The sequence below is a fragment of the Chlorocebus sabaeus genome, chromosome 27 (assembly GCF_047675955.1).
Source record: "Chlorocebus sabaeus isolate Y175 chromosome 27, mChlSab1.0.hap1, whole genome shotgun sequence".
Taxonomy (NCBI): Eukaryota; Metazoa; Chordata; class Mammalia; order Primates; family Cercopithecidae; genus Chlorocebus; species Chlorocebus sabaeus.
In genome coordinates, this window is record NC_132930.1 from 3457008 (window position 1) to 3471457 (window position 14450).

Genomic DNA, 14450 nt, shown 5'->3' on the forward strand with positions numbered 1-14450 from the left:
CCAGGGAATACCTAATGTTGCAGTTCAATTCTGAAGTCCATCTGCTGGCAGAATTCCCTCTTCTGGGAGGTCAGTCTTTGTCTATTAAGGCCTTCAACAGATTGGATGAGGCTAGCCCAAATTATGGAGGGTGATCTGTTTTACTGGAAGTCTACTGATTAAAATCTTTATTTCATCTAAGAAATATGTTCACAGAAATATAGAAAATAATATCTGACCGGGCGCAGTGGCTCACTCCTGCAATCCCATCACTTTAGGAGGCTGAGGTGGACAGATCACGAGGTCAGGAAACCGAGACCATCCTGGCTAACACGATGAAACCCTGTCTCTACTGAAAATACAAAAAATTAGCTGGGCATAGTGGCAGGCGCCTGTAGTCCCAGCTACTCGGGAGGCTGAGGCAGAAGAATGGCGTGAACCTGGAAGGCAGAGCTTGCAGTGAGCCGAGATCATGCCACTGTACTCCAGCCTGGGCAACAGAGCGAGACTCCCTCTCTAAATAAATAAATAAATAAATAAATAAATAAAATGAAAATAATGTTTTACCAAACATCTGGGTACTGCGATCTAGGCAAATTAACACAAAGTTAACCATCACACCATTCTTATAAAATGCTATTCAATTAGTTTTATGAAATATTTCAGGCATATGAAAAATACATATAATAGTCTTCTAAGATGGCCATCAAATGAATCACATGTCTCAGTATTTACATCTTTGTGTATCCCCTCTGCATGAATCTGGTTTGACAATGTTACCTGCTCTGACCAATAGAATAATGCTCTGTGACTTTCAAAGTTTGGTCATAAGAAGTCTTCAGCTTCAGCCTAACTTGAAATGTTTACTTTGGAAAAACCAGCCGGCATATAAAAAGTCTTACTACCCCAAGACTATCACGTTATGTGGAAATCCAAACTGGCCAAGTAAGACAGAGAGAAAGCGGGGACGGGGGTGTGGAAGGGAGAGAGAGAGAGAGATCTCCAGCCAATTCCCCCTCTCTATCTGAGGCACCAGTCATGTGAAGCAATAAGCTATCTTCAATGCCCAGCTCAGTCAAACCTTCAAAGTATGCCAGCCCCAGCCACTATCTAAGTGCAATGGGATGAAGGACCTCCAGAGAAAACCACCACATGAGCCTAGTCAAACTATGTGCACTGTAAGAGAGTATCATAAATTGTTTTAAGCTAGAAAGTTTTATAGTGCTTTGCTCCACAAGAGAAGATGAATACAAAAAAAGTAACATAGTGAACACCTAAGTCCTGACCACCAGATTTAGCAAATCTTAAGATTTTGCCATATTTGCTTCAGGTATTTTTAATGAGATAAAGCTCTACATAAACGGTTGAAATAGTCAATGTTGCTCTTTCTGATTTCATTCCTCTTTCTGCCACAGATAGCCATTATCTTGAATTTGTTATTTATTTTTTCATGAAAATTTGTTCATTTGGCTACATATATACCCACAACATGAACAATGTGTTTTTTTATGTTTTAAATTTTATATGAGTATTTGGCTGAAGATATTATCATTATTGAGAGAAAGAGCTTTGCTCCCTGATGCACTAGAAGCCAATACTATGTCACTGAGTTTTTGAGAAAAGAAAAGGTTTTTATTGCAATTTGACTAACAAGGTGACATGAGTCCAGCTCAAATCTGTCTCCCTGTGCTGGCTTTAAAGTAGTAATTTTATTGCAAAAGTTTAGGGGGTGCATTCTGGAATTAGTAGGAGATTGGTGGAAGGAAAGAGGAGGTCTGGAAAGTCCTTGGGCATGCACAGGTATCTCTTCATGCCTCCTCATGGGTCCCATGTGCAAATTTGGGAGGAGTTAGTATGAAACATGCAATGAAAATTCAGCCTGTGATGTCAACATGTCTGTTCTCTGCAAAATTAGTTTAGCAGCCATATTGACGTTAACCCATTTTAGCTAGTTTTGTTACAAGCAGAGGGAGTTTTAGCACTGTTTCTTTTTTATCCATTATCTTGTAAACTAAACAATTTCTGTCAGTCATTGGTGTCTTCAACTCGTTGGAGAATGGTTTCTTTCTTTTGCCTCTTGCTTATTTTGTATACATTTACTCCTGATATATTTATATTGAAACGTATATCTTATTTCCTTATTTTAATTGTGGTCTAGTTCTCTCTTTACACCACAATATAACGTATCCACTTCCCTGTTAAATGATATTTAATTTGTTTCTAAGTTTCCACTATTACAAACAACATAACATATTTTAGATGTCTCCTCATGAACATGTTTGAGAGTTTCTTGGAGATATAAAATTTAAATTAGATGGTTTGGTCATATGGTATGAATATGTTAAAACTTAAACGTATTGGCAAACTGCTTTCCAAAGTGGTTCTATTAGTCCCTTATCAGTCTTGAAACAAAACAGACATTGTATTCATTATAAAATAGGCACTTGGCAACAAATTTAACAATGTTTAAATGGCCATCAAATGAATCATACTTCCAGTATTTACATCTTTGTGTATCCCCTCTAAATGAATGATATGGGTTAATTTGGGGCACTACTGGTAATGCATAAATTATCCTTGCAAACCATTACTATTAGGTGCTGAAAATAAATCTATCTCTTAACAATAGTATAATCTTTTTCAGAAACTTTAAAACTACACACATACCACCCATATACCTAACATAATTAAAGGAATGTTTCTTGTAATAATTAGTACTCTGTACTAATTACACACAATCACACACACAATCTCACACACACAATTATGGCTCTTTGGAGTAGTACTTCTAAACTTATCCTGAGAGCTTATTTCAGAATTCAAGGTCTGATGAGTAAAATAATGCTTCATACATTATTAGGCATTTTCAATTGAGCCCAAAAGTAGTTATCAAATGTATTACTTGGATTGTATTCCCTTAAACTGTATTCTTTCCACTTATTTTAAAACTTCAGACTTTCAAATAAAACAAAAGCTAATATTGAATAACTAATATTTCTGAATGTATTTCAAATTAATGTGAGATCTTGGAGACTATTAAGTGTTGATATATTGTCTTAATGTCCAACTTGATCTCAGAAAATTATAAAAAATAATTAATAATCTAAAATACATACTATAACAGGTGACTTTCCAAATTTCATGTGTAGAGTTTATTCAGATAAAAATATTGTCAAAATTTTATTTTTTTCAAACAACTGCACTGAAATAACTAAATCTGCATTAACTATATGGCAAACAAAAATTCTTATTTTGACAGCAGTATTAACTGGTATTATGAAATGTTTACTCAAATACAATATGTTAAATTCTCCCAGATTAGGAAACCCTTGACACTGTTGGTGGGAATGTAAACTGGTACATCCATTGTGGAAATGGTATGGAGGTCCCTCAAAAAACTAAACATAGCACTATTATATGACCTAGCAATCCCTCTTCTGAACATACACCCAAAGGAAATAAAATCAGCATCTTGTAGAGATATCTGAGCTCTAATGTTTATTGCAGCATTATTCATAATAGTCAAGATATGGATACAACCTATGTGTGTCCATCAGTGAATGAATGAATAAAGAAACTGTTATATATATATGGGTATGTGTGCATATATATGTGTGTGTATGTATGTGTGTGTGTACATATGTATAGACACACACATATATGTTCAGCTTTGAAAAAGAAGGGATACTGCCATTTGCAACAACATAGATGAACCTGGTGGACATGTAGTAAGTGAAATAGACCAGACACAGAAAGCACAGAAAAATAAATATGAAATGATCTCACTTATTTGTGGAATCTATAAATAGTCAAATATGTAGAAACTGAGAGTAGAATGGTAGTTTCCAAAAGAGGGGTGGTGGGGGGAATTTAGGAGATACAGCTTGAAGCATACAAAGTTATAGTTCTGTATAAGAAAGTTATAATTATTATATATTATAAAATATTTAATCATAATTATAATATATAATACATTATGTATAATAAGATCTAATGTACAGCATGAGGCCACAGTTAATAATGTTTCATTGTGCACTGAAGAGTAATTTGCTAAGTGAGTAGATTTTAGGTACTCGAACCTCACACACAAAAAGGTAACTATGTAAGGTGGTGGATATGTTAATTTGACTGTAAAAGTCATTTTGCTATATATGTATATCAAAACATCTCTTTGTATACCTCGAATACATACAATAAGAAATGAATGAAGATAAAAAAGTCTATAACTAGACAATGATAATAGGCTGATATACAGGTAATATTTCAGTGGAAACACTGTTTTAATACACATAAGAAAAGGCATTAACTAAGAGAGTATCAAATCAATTCTTCTCACCTATGCAAAATACAAGGGACAGAGAAATACATTAACATAAAATTGTCAACAGCTTCTAAATTCTTGGAACAGAAACATTTCAAACTGGGCCTATGTCTACAAGTCTTCAGAATTTAAAGCAGTAATTCACATCAGTACCCTCTCAAATGGTTACAGTTGGCTCAATATTTACCAGAAAGAATTAATGAAAAAAAAAAAAAAAAAAAAAAACAGGAACAGACTGAACCCTTTCAGACTATTTACTTTATTACCACTCAAATATTTTGTGTACCAAGCTCATTGGACATATGATAAATTGACAATAAATGGGACCGAGTACCCACAAGAGACTTAAGATCTACATGACAGTCTATAGAAACTGGCAATGGGGAAGCTTATAAAATGTGATAGAGATTTTTATCACACATTAACTACAAATATTCATTCACTTGTTTGGTTGAATGTTCTAATATTTGAGTTATCTTTTATATTAAAATGTTGGTCCATGGCCTATAAGAACTTGATGAGAGATAAACAGTCTCACAGGAAAATGCACATATTTACATAAACACAAGATTTTGTGTTCATTTTCAGGGCATTTCATAGGTACTGTGGACTTTAAAGGGTCCATCCTAAGACGTTAGCAGTTGGGCTATCTGTATTATTTGCATCTTATTATATTCGAAGTAAACTCATTTGTTAAATCTATAAAATGTGACTGGCTTAATATAATGATATTTGGGGGTAGTGTACTTGGGCCCAATTCAAATTCTACTAAACCTAGTAATCAGAGGCTTATATCAACTTAAAGAAAAAAAAGTATAGATATGATTTAACACCTTCATATTTCTGCACAGTTACACAGATAATAATAATTAACTCACAATCCTGGGCTATCACAAATAGGAGTTTACATGGGAAACAATAGCATATTTATATTTGCAAGTTAAGGTAAATTATAACATTTCAGAATGTTTGATTTCTAACAACAACAACAACAAAAACCCTCATGTTAACAAGCAATTTTTTTAAAAAAGATTTCAGGCAGTGAAATTCAACATATATCTTCTTGAAGTAATATAAAAGTAGCATGAATGAAAGACTGTGAAATAAAATGAAATGAGATATAAATGTCTTTAGTATTATCTTCAGCTGAACTTGAATACTATAACCCAGTTAATAAAAATACAACTGGAAGTAGCTACTCTGAAAGAATGTTCTTTTAATTTGAATATAATAGTTTCACAGATTTTAAATTTGAATTTTAAAGATACGATATGTAACTTTTTCCCCCAAAGCCATTATTTTGGGTTGTTAATTTTTTGATATATGTATTTTTTAAATGAAAATTACAAGGGAGAGTGGTAGAAAATACCAATTTAGGTTTCAGAAAGTATAGGAATAGGCTTGCAAATGTAAGGTAGTGGCTTACATCTGTCATCACAGCACTTTGGGAGACAGAGGCAGGAAGATCGCTTGAGGCCAGGAGTTTGAGCACAGTCTGGTGACATCACAGAGTCCCCACATGTCTACAAAAATATAAAAATATATTAACCGGGCATGGTGACACATACCTGTAGTTCCAACTACTTAGAAGGCTGAGGTAGAAGGATTGCTTGAACCCAAGAGATAGAGGCTGCAGTCAGCTATGATGGTACCACTGCTCCCCAACCTGGGCAACAGAGCTAAACTCTCTTTTTAAAAAGGTAGGAAAGTTTTAAGATTAGAGAAATAATATAATATGTGGAGAATCTGTGGTGACCAATGCTTTCATGGCATATTTGGAGGATACACTAGTACTTCAATTATTTTTCCCAAAAGAGGGAGCTTGAACGTCATCCAAATTTATGAGATGGATCTGGGAATAAGCAATTCATTGCTTTGTTTAATTGTTCATTCAATAAATATTTATTGACATTCTATGTGCCATGCACTGTAACAACAGGTAAAATAAACACAGATGAGTGAAAATTACTTAGCCCAGGCCCTCAGAGAGACCACAGTCTATGAGAAAAGAGTGACAGATGGAATTAGGATGAAGTTAACAAATTCTATGGAGATAGCAGTACAGAATGCTGAGAAGGTAGGTACTGCGCACGATGGGCACTTTTGGCTTTCCCTTAAAAAGAAAACTTGAATCCAGACGTTTAAAACACACAAAAAACCAAAACCCCTGTCTAATACAATGCGATCCCTCTTCATACCCGTCCACTAGTCATCCCAATTTGAACAAATCATCAGAGTTCTGACTAGAACCTAATTGGTGTTTGGTTCCAGGAGATGGGAATTACTTAGCTCATTGATCCATCATATGAAAATTTCCACATGCATCATTTCTAATTTGAAAGACGCTTTTCCCCCTTGAAGCCAATAATTAATGTTTTCCAAAGATCTACTGGGAATGCTTATCTTTGCTCAGTAAAACACTAAAGATATAGAGTTTAGTGTTCCCTTTCATGTCACAAGGGAACTAAGATTTGTCCCCCTCCATTTTAGTTTATGTATCCTTTCTCTCCATACCCAACCTTCTCTCTCTCTCTCTCTCTCTCTCTCTCTCTCTGTCACACACACACACACACACACACACACACACACACATTTTCTCTTTTTCCCCACCTTTCTCTCTCCAGCCATCCTTGCCCCCTACCTAAAGCGGTCAACCTCTGGAAGTAAGTCAACTCCATTCTGAAAAAGAAGAGTGTCGCAAGAAGTGAAAGTGATTTTTACCAGAGGTGGCTTGTCTCCACTTCTCCCCTCCTCTCCAGAAAAGGATGGAGCAGCAAAGAGGAGGGTGTGCGCGTGTCTGGTGGAGGCGGGTAAAGAAATGGGGTGTCTTTAAAGCAATAGCTTAGCAAATACTGGGACTAGAGTGCGGCTCGAGTCCACTTCCCAACAGTTTGGCGAGAGTCAGCCGGGTGAGTTGTAACCCCCGTTAGCAGGAAGAATCTTTTCGCTTTCATTGCCCTCCCTACCGCCCCCCATAACACCTGAAGGGGAGGGTCTCAAAGGTCTTTTGAGCCCGGACTTGATCCCCTCTCCTCACCACCGCTACCACCCCACGCCCAGCAGTCCCCATCACCCGCCCTTTCTCCACCTCCAACCTTGACTCTGGGTACAAACAGGTCCTCGCACAACCTGACGAGAGAGGAGCTTCATTGGTTAGATCCAAATCCCAGCGGAAGGGAGGGGCCCAGGAGGGAGGAGGCCGAGCACTGCTGTGGGCTGGAAGCCCACCTGGGGTCGGGGGCTGAGGAGCCGGAGGAGGGGCGAGATACCCGGGTCCTCATCCGCGGAGTTACGGTCGGAACAAACTTGGCGAGTCTTGCAGCGCAAGCGCGCGGATGCTAACCCCAGAACCTTCAGCGCGCGGGCACGAAAGGGTGTGGAGCGGTATACATAGCTCTACATACACATTGAGCGCTGAGCGAGAAAGGAGGGGGCGAGGAAGGCAGGTTCCGCCTCCCCTGGCCCCGTGCACACACACGCCCACCGCGGCTCGGGCTGGCTGAGCGCGGGCGAGTGTGAGCGCGAGTGTGCGCACGCCGCGGGAGCCTCTCTGCCCTCTCCTCGCACCCTGCTCAGGGCATCTGAAGAGCCTGGAAACGTGAACAGGCTTGAAGTATGGCATGTTGCAAAGATGGTTTCTGCCAAGAAGGTACCCGCGATCGCTCTGTCCGCCGGGGTCAGTTTCGCCCTCCTGCGCTTCCTGTGCCTGGCGGTTTGGTAAGTTCTCTGGGGTGCGGGGAGGTGGGCAAGGGAAAGTGGAGAAATGACCAGCTCCCGGACCCCTTTGGCCACTCGCTCTTCCCTGGGTGTACTAGGTCTCCCTGGGTGTACATTTCAGCTGTAAGAGAAGGGGCCGAAGCCAGGCTTTTCTGTGACCGCATAGATGCGGAGAGCACGAAGGGCGCAGGATGCAAGAGGCATGTGGGCACTGGGGGTCTTGTGGCGCGGCGCGCTTTTCCTGACCATTTCTGTCTTCTGCATCCCAACCCCCAGGCTCGTCTCCTTTAGCTTGGGGCAAGCGACTCTTTCCCTAGAAAACAAACCTGTTTGCACCTGTTCTCTGATGGATTCTTAAAATAATCTCCTCCGCCCCCATTTTTTTTTTTTTTTTTTTTTTTTTTTTTTCCGCTTGCAGTTTAAACGAATCCCCAGGACAGAACCAAAAGGAGGAGAAATTGTGCACAGAAAATTTCACCCGCATCCTGGACAGTTTGCTCGATGGTTATGACAACAGGCTGCGTCCTGGATTTGGGGGTATGAACGATTTCAAACGCGCAAGTGTGTCCTGTCTGTCCCTCTCTTGGTCTTCCTGTCTGTCTGTCTGTGGGAATATCATTAGGTATGCCTCACGTGCAAAAATAAATCTCTCTCTCTTTCTATCTCTCCTCTCTTGGTGAGACCTATGACAAGAAGACCGCCTCCACCCGTACTTTCCCATCTCCCTGCCCCCTCAGAAGCTTTGCCTCTCCCCCACACTAATTACCTCCCGGGACCTGACTGCTGGTTGGGGGAGGTTGGAGAGGAAGAGTCAAAAATGGGAACTCTGGGCTCAGCTGCCTGGCCGCTCTTCGCTGAGAATAGTTTCCCTGAACCTGGCCACTTAGCTCAGAGCAGGTTGCACTTGAGGCAGCTGAACTGAAGTCCCTCGTCCTCCCACGTGTCCATGCCTATGCCAAAACCTTGGCCAGTGTTCTACCTAGGACATAAATCTGGGGCATGAAGCTGCCTGCTCTGCTAGAGAACCCATTCCTTTCCTTTTCTCTTCTACAGCAGGATGCTTTTTTCTCCCTTTCTTTTTTGGCGATGTGTCATTTGCTTTCCTCCTAAGACTTTAAAGTTAGAGATGTTTCAGCTTGCTTTCTTCAACAAAATAGGTATAAAGGACTTAATAGAGGTACATCCATTAACAGCACTGTTGCTCTTTTTCATACTCATATTTCCTTTGCATATATAATGAAAATCTATGTGGCAAGCTTTGTGCTAGGTACTACGTCCACAGAAATATGAAGATACAATTATTAACCTCAAACAGCTTCTCAGTCCAGTTCAACGAGGACAAATGACTTGCTAGGGTACCATTCATAGGTTTGGCCCAGGTCCTTTGATCTCAAAGTCCCTGTTCTTTACAGTACACTGCATTAATTACCCTTCAGCAACTGAGTTGAACAGGACAGAGATTCTGTCTTAAAGGAGCTTACATTCAAGTGGTAACAATAATAACAACTAGTAATATTGTATTTATTTAATTAAATGTTCGCATATGCCAGGCATTTTGTAGGCATTACTACTCTGTTTAACCCTCACAACAACCCTTTGAAAGCCATTACTATCCCCACTTTACAGATAAGGAAATTGAGGCTTAGAAAGTTAAGTAACTAGTCCAAGTTACAAGTGGGAGGAGAAGGATGTAAACCCAGAGCAGGCTGTATATTTAAAAAAACAAAGCCGTGCACATGGGGATGGTATCAGATACTGTGTGATGAGTATCATCTAATATTAGAAGCATGGAACAACTTTATACCTCCTATTGAGGGTGTGTAGGAGATGAGATGTTGGGAGAATGGAGAAGGTAAGAATGGGGAGCAGGACAGCCTGTGATGTGGAGTAGGAGTATGGCCTGAGGCTAGAAAGAGTTGGTGGAGAGAAAATAAAGTTGGATAGAGTAGAGTTGGGTGCTTCTTTGGTGTCTAGTCTCATTTAACAGATGGCGACACTAAGGTCTACAAAGGGAAAGTGATGTATACAAGGGCACGTCGTACATCAATGATAGGATGAGATCAGGTCTTCTGAATTCCAAACCATTATTTTCTTGGATTTTATGAGAAGGTTATGGGAACCCATTGAGGGTATTGATTCAGCATTTGTATATTTCTTTTCTTTCTTTGAGATAGAGTCTTACTCTGTCAACCAGGCTGGAGTACAATAGCTTGATCTTGGCTCACTGCAACCTCTGGCTCCCAGGTTCAAGCGATTCTCCTGACTCAGCCCCCCGAGTAGCTGGGATTACAGGTGCGAGCCACCACACTCGGCTAATTTTTTTAAATATACTTTTTGGTAGGGATGGGGCTTCACCATGTTGGCCAGGCTGGTCTTGAACTCCTGACCTCAAGTGATCCACCCTCCTCAGTCTCCCAAAGTGCTGGGATTACAGGCATGAGCCATGCTGGGCCAGCATTTGTATGCTGACAGTGATAAGAATAGATGAGAAGAATGAAAGTTTCTCCTGCTTCTTTTCACATTGCCTCTCCAGGGATAGGCTGCCTGCACTGCATTCGCCTTCATGCAAATCTGAAAAGGGGTGAATCATTTGTCAATGCATGATCTTCCATAAGTGACTGGGAAATTACCATTTTAGATCAAAAATAGTGTTGTGGACCATGGTTCAGATGATGTGATACCATTTAAGGCAATAGTATATCAATAAAAGAGGATTTATCTGCCCATAAACGTTTGAAACTTGACATTTCAAGTGAAGAAAAAAAATAAGAAAAGTATCCAGTCCTGTGTAGTTTACATATTCATTCAGAAAATTGATATACCAGAACATAAATCAAAGTGAAAAGTTAGAACTGAAACTATACTGTTTGATTATAAATGTTGAAAATTAAAATAATACCTGCCCAGCTGGCTATAATGCAAGCTATAATTCAAAAGGAAGAAGGGATCCATTGTAGATGGATCCTTCTTACCATCTGCTCTCTCCCATACCATTATATTGACAATAACATAAGTGAAAACAATATATGTGAGCCATTACTGGGTTTTGGTTAATCGTAATTCTACTAAATGTCTCAAGGACATTATTAGTCATGTAATTTGTCACTGCCAAAAGTTCTGCATTACCCACCTGAAAACATTTTTGTAGTTTTATGAGAAGGGGTCGAATTAACATTACTTCCAGCATTACTAATTGGTAAACCATTTAAACATTTACTAAATAGCATAACATGGGTTTTGTTTGTTTGTTTGTTTGTTTATTTGTTTCTTGGCTTTGCTGATAAGTGTTTGTGGTAAATGTGATTCACTTTTTAGAAGCGGGTAATTCTCTGTAAATGTGTAGTATTCCAAATGTGACAGAGGAATAGTGATTCTCACCTGCAGAAAATGTGTTTTCTGTTTACATGAAGTTGTAAATGTGTACCACGGAAAACAATGAGAAACTTCATCATTAGCACAGACTCTCAGATACCACAAGTCAGATCCCTTCTATGACATTAGATACTCTGTGGAAAATTTGGTATTTTAAAAATAAAATGAAAACAATCCAGATTTTGACTAGTAGGCTATAAATATGGATTTACTTCCTGGTTCCTATAATCCTGCTTCTGCTCTTTGTGGGGCATTTACTTTATATCTGTTTATACAACTTTGCTGTGTTCCATTTCAAACAAAGCTAAAAGCAAAGATTTGAATTGAAATTGGATGGTTTGTGATTGCTCAGTAGGCCAGGCAGGGGTTGAAATAGATTTGGAAACTAAATTACATATTTTTAACTCAGCAGCACAGCTTGTGATAGGGAAATAAAAGGAACTGAAATGGTTTCCTTTTTTTACATGCCTCCAGGATCTCCTCTCCCTTGTCTCCTACACTCTCCCATTGGAGAAGAAAAGGGGAAAAGGCGAGAAGAGAGGGAAGGAGTCATGGTGAGAGAAGCTGATTTCGTACTTCCCAGAGGATGTAGTCCTCTCAAACTCTGACAAATCAGTTGCTATCATCCTGAAGTAGCTTTCACCTGTGTGGCTATAGCACACAAGTGAAACCTTCCACAAAGAAGTCAGAAAATAATCCCCTAGCTCTTGTTCACTTTCAACACTGTTATATGCTTTCTTAAAAATGCATAGCTAAGGTATTTACTGACTACCAGGAAATGGTTTAGGAAACCTGCCATTACTCATTTTCTGTTTATCGAAAGGTTGCACAGCCTTTCACACAGCTCAATATTTTGAGGCACATGATCCAGAATAACAAGTGTTTCAAATACAGATCATTGCCTTTGAATCATCTTCCGCAACCTCTCTGAAATGGGGATGAAGAATTTGAGTCATTTTTGTAAGGTTATTCACTTACATAGTAGGACTTCGCATTAGCGGACTTCACATTATTTACTAAGATTATTACAACAACACAAAGGGATAAGTAAGACAGGCATCATCCTTCTGTTAGAAAACAGGCTGAGAAAATTTGTAATGAATTGCCCACCAATTCTATAGCTACTTCTTGGTAAAGTCACAACACACACCCTCATCTTTAAAACCTTAGTCGGGCAGCTGGTCCTATATCCACTTCTGAGGCATTCTTGCCTTGCCCTGTTTATCAAGAGTCAAATTTCCTGAACATGCCTTCTTGCTACTAAGTAGGACCTTAAAATAAGCTAAATTACATTTGCTCTGAAGAAGTGAGATAAGAACTTTTATTCTAAAGCTTTAATAACTTTTCAAATAGCAAAGAAAACACAGAAAATTGTATGCATTTGGGTTAAGTTGGAATATTTTCCCCACAAAAATCAAATTGTATTTGCAATGTTTTCAAATGATCTATGTATCTCCATTTAAAAGTTAATGTAGCTTGTGCTAGTCTTATTAATTAAATGTCAATAGAGAAATGCTTTTAAAAATACATAGGCAAAAAGAGCACTTCTCGGCAACATAAAACTTCATTCTCTTCCAATTTGTCTCATTCTTTCAATCATTCATTTGTGAAACCAATCTGTATTGAGAGACCACTATATGTCAGGAACAATGTAAGGTTGTGAAGATATCATTCTAATCTGATATGAGCCCTCACAGACTTTACAGCTAAGCATTATAGAGAGATGAAAATAACAAAGAAATAATAAAATAATTAAATGAAAATGCTATGGGATAATCTAATAGCATGCTAAACGGGAAAAAAAATGGGTGAGGGATCTATTTCAGATTTGCTGTTCCTGGAAGTCTTTTAAGCTAAAACCTAAAGGTGTCAGGCATGAAAAGAGTAAGAGAAAAGTAATTCTCCGAGGGAACAAAACAATTAAGTGCAAAGTCTGAAGGTAGATAATAGGTTAGTGTGATGCAGACTGTAAGAATAGCCCAGCATGCCTGTAGCCAGAATGCAAGAAGAAGAATCTCATGAGGTTTAACTGAGATGGTAAACAGAGGCCAAGTCTCGTAGGGTCTCTGGGGACCCTGTAAAAGAGCATAAATTATTATCTTAGTGAACCTGGAAGCAATTGGAGTTTTCTAAATGGAAGGAATGACATGGCTTGACTTAGAGTGAAAAATGCTCCATCTTGTCTGCATAAAGGAAGACTTAGAAAAGGAAGTGGGGGAACTTGGAAGCAGGGAGCCCAATGAAGCTTTTGTTACTTTAGCTTTAGTTCTCTTAAGTTGCCAGTTGCTTGGAAAAAAGTGGTAGAGGTAGTAAAGATGGATATATGTAAGTTGATTAAAGTGAGTTTTTTGGAGGTTTACTTCAACAAAGAATTGGCGATTGACTTGATCTGGATGTTAAAAAAAAGAGAGAAGTAAAAAATGACTTTTCTATTTCTATTTTGAGAAATTGGGCAAGGTTGATGTTATTTAAAGTTGGGGAGAACTGCACGATTTCCTGCCCTCTTAAGTTCACACTGTGGAAGAGACAGAAAATAAGCAACAGAAATAAGTAAAATACAGTGTGTGTGCCAGATGTTGGTTAACAGCTATAGAGTAATGTAAAGCAGGGGAGGGGGTTGCAATTTTAAGTAGAATAATTAGTGGAGATTCTACTAAGAAGGTGCTATTTGAACACTGGTCGTACTTAAATAAAAGCATAAACCACATTTGGGATGGGGTCTTCTAATGAATGAGAAGGAATTCTAAGTGCAAACATGTTAAGCAGGGAAGTCAGGGTCCCTATAGTGAAGTTTAGCAGGGCTGAGGCATAAAAGGGGATCAGTGTGATAAGAGGACAAGGTTGTGTACAGCTTTGCAGGCTGATTAGGACTGTGCTTTTACTCTGAGTCAGATCAAAAGTGACTGGAAAGATTTTAGCAGGGACAAGGCCTGAACTAATTTTAAAAGGCTCTCCTTATGTTGAGAACAGGCAGTCAGAGGCAAGGGCAGATGCAGCAAGGTTTTCCATAATAAACCAGGGGAGAAATGAGGGATACTTTGACCAAGCTGGTTGCAGAGAA

General features: G+C 38.9%; 2 protein-coding genes across 2 annotated transcripts in view; one reads left to right on the forward strand and one right to left on the reverse strand.

Annotated features, from left to right (window-relative positions):
- The window catches only part of GABRB1 (gamma-aminobutyric acid type A receptor subunit beta1), a 439513-nt gene extending 433524 nt beyond the window's left edge, over nucleotides 1-5989 (reverse strand). The window contains exon 1 of the mRNA XM_038008562.2: nucleotides 5727-5989. The gene's annotated coding sequence lies outside the window, so the exon portion shown is untranslated. The remainder of the gene's footprint in view (nucleotides 1-5726) is intronic.
- A 1938-nt stretch (nucleotides 5990-7927) lies between these two features.
- The window catches only part of GABRA4 (gamma-aminobutyric acid type A receptor subunit alpha4), a 73711-nt gene continuing 67188 nt past the window's right edge, over nucleotides 7928-14450 (forward strand). The window contains exons 1-2 of the mRNA XM_008017485.3: nucleotides 7928-8017; nucleotides 8436-8554. Coding sequence (XP_008015676.2) covers nucleotides 7932-8017; nucleotides 8436-8554 — 205 coding nt within the window. The 5' untranslated portion in view covers nucleotides 7928-7931. The remainder of the gene's footprint in view (nucleotides 8018-8435; nucleotides 8555-14450) is intronic.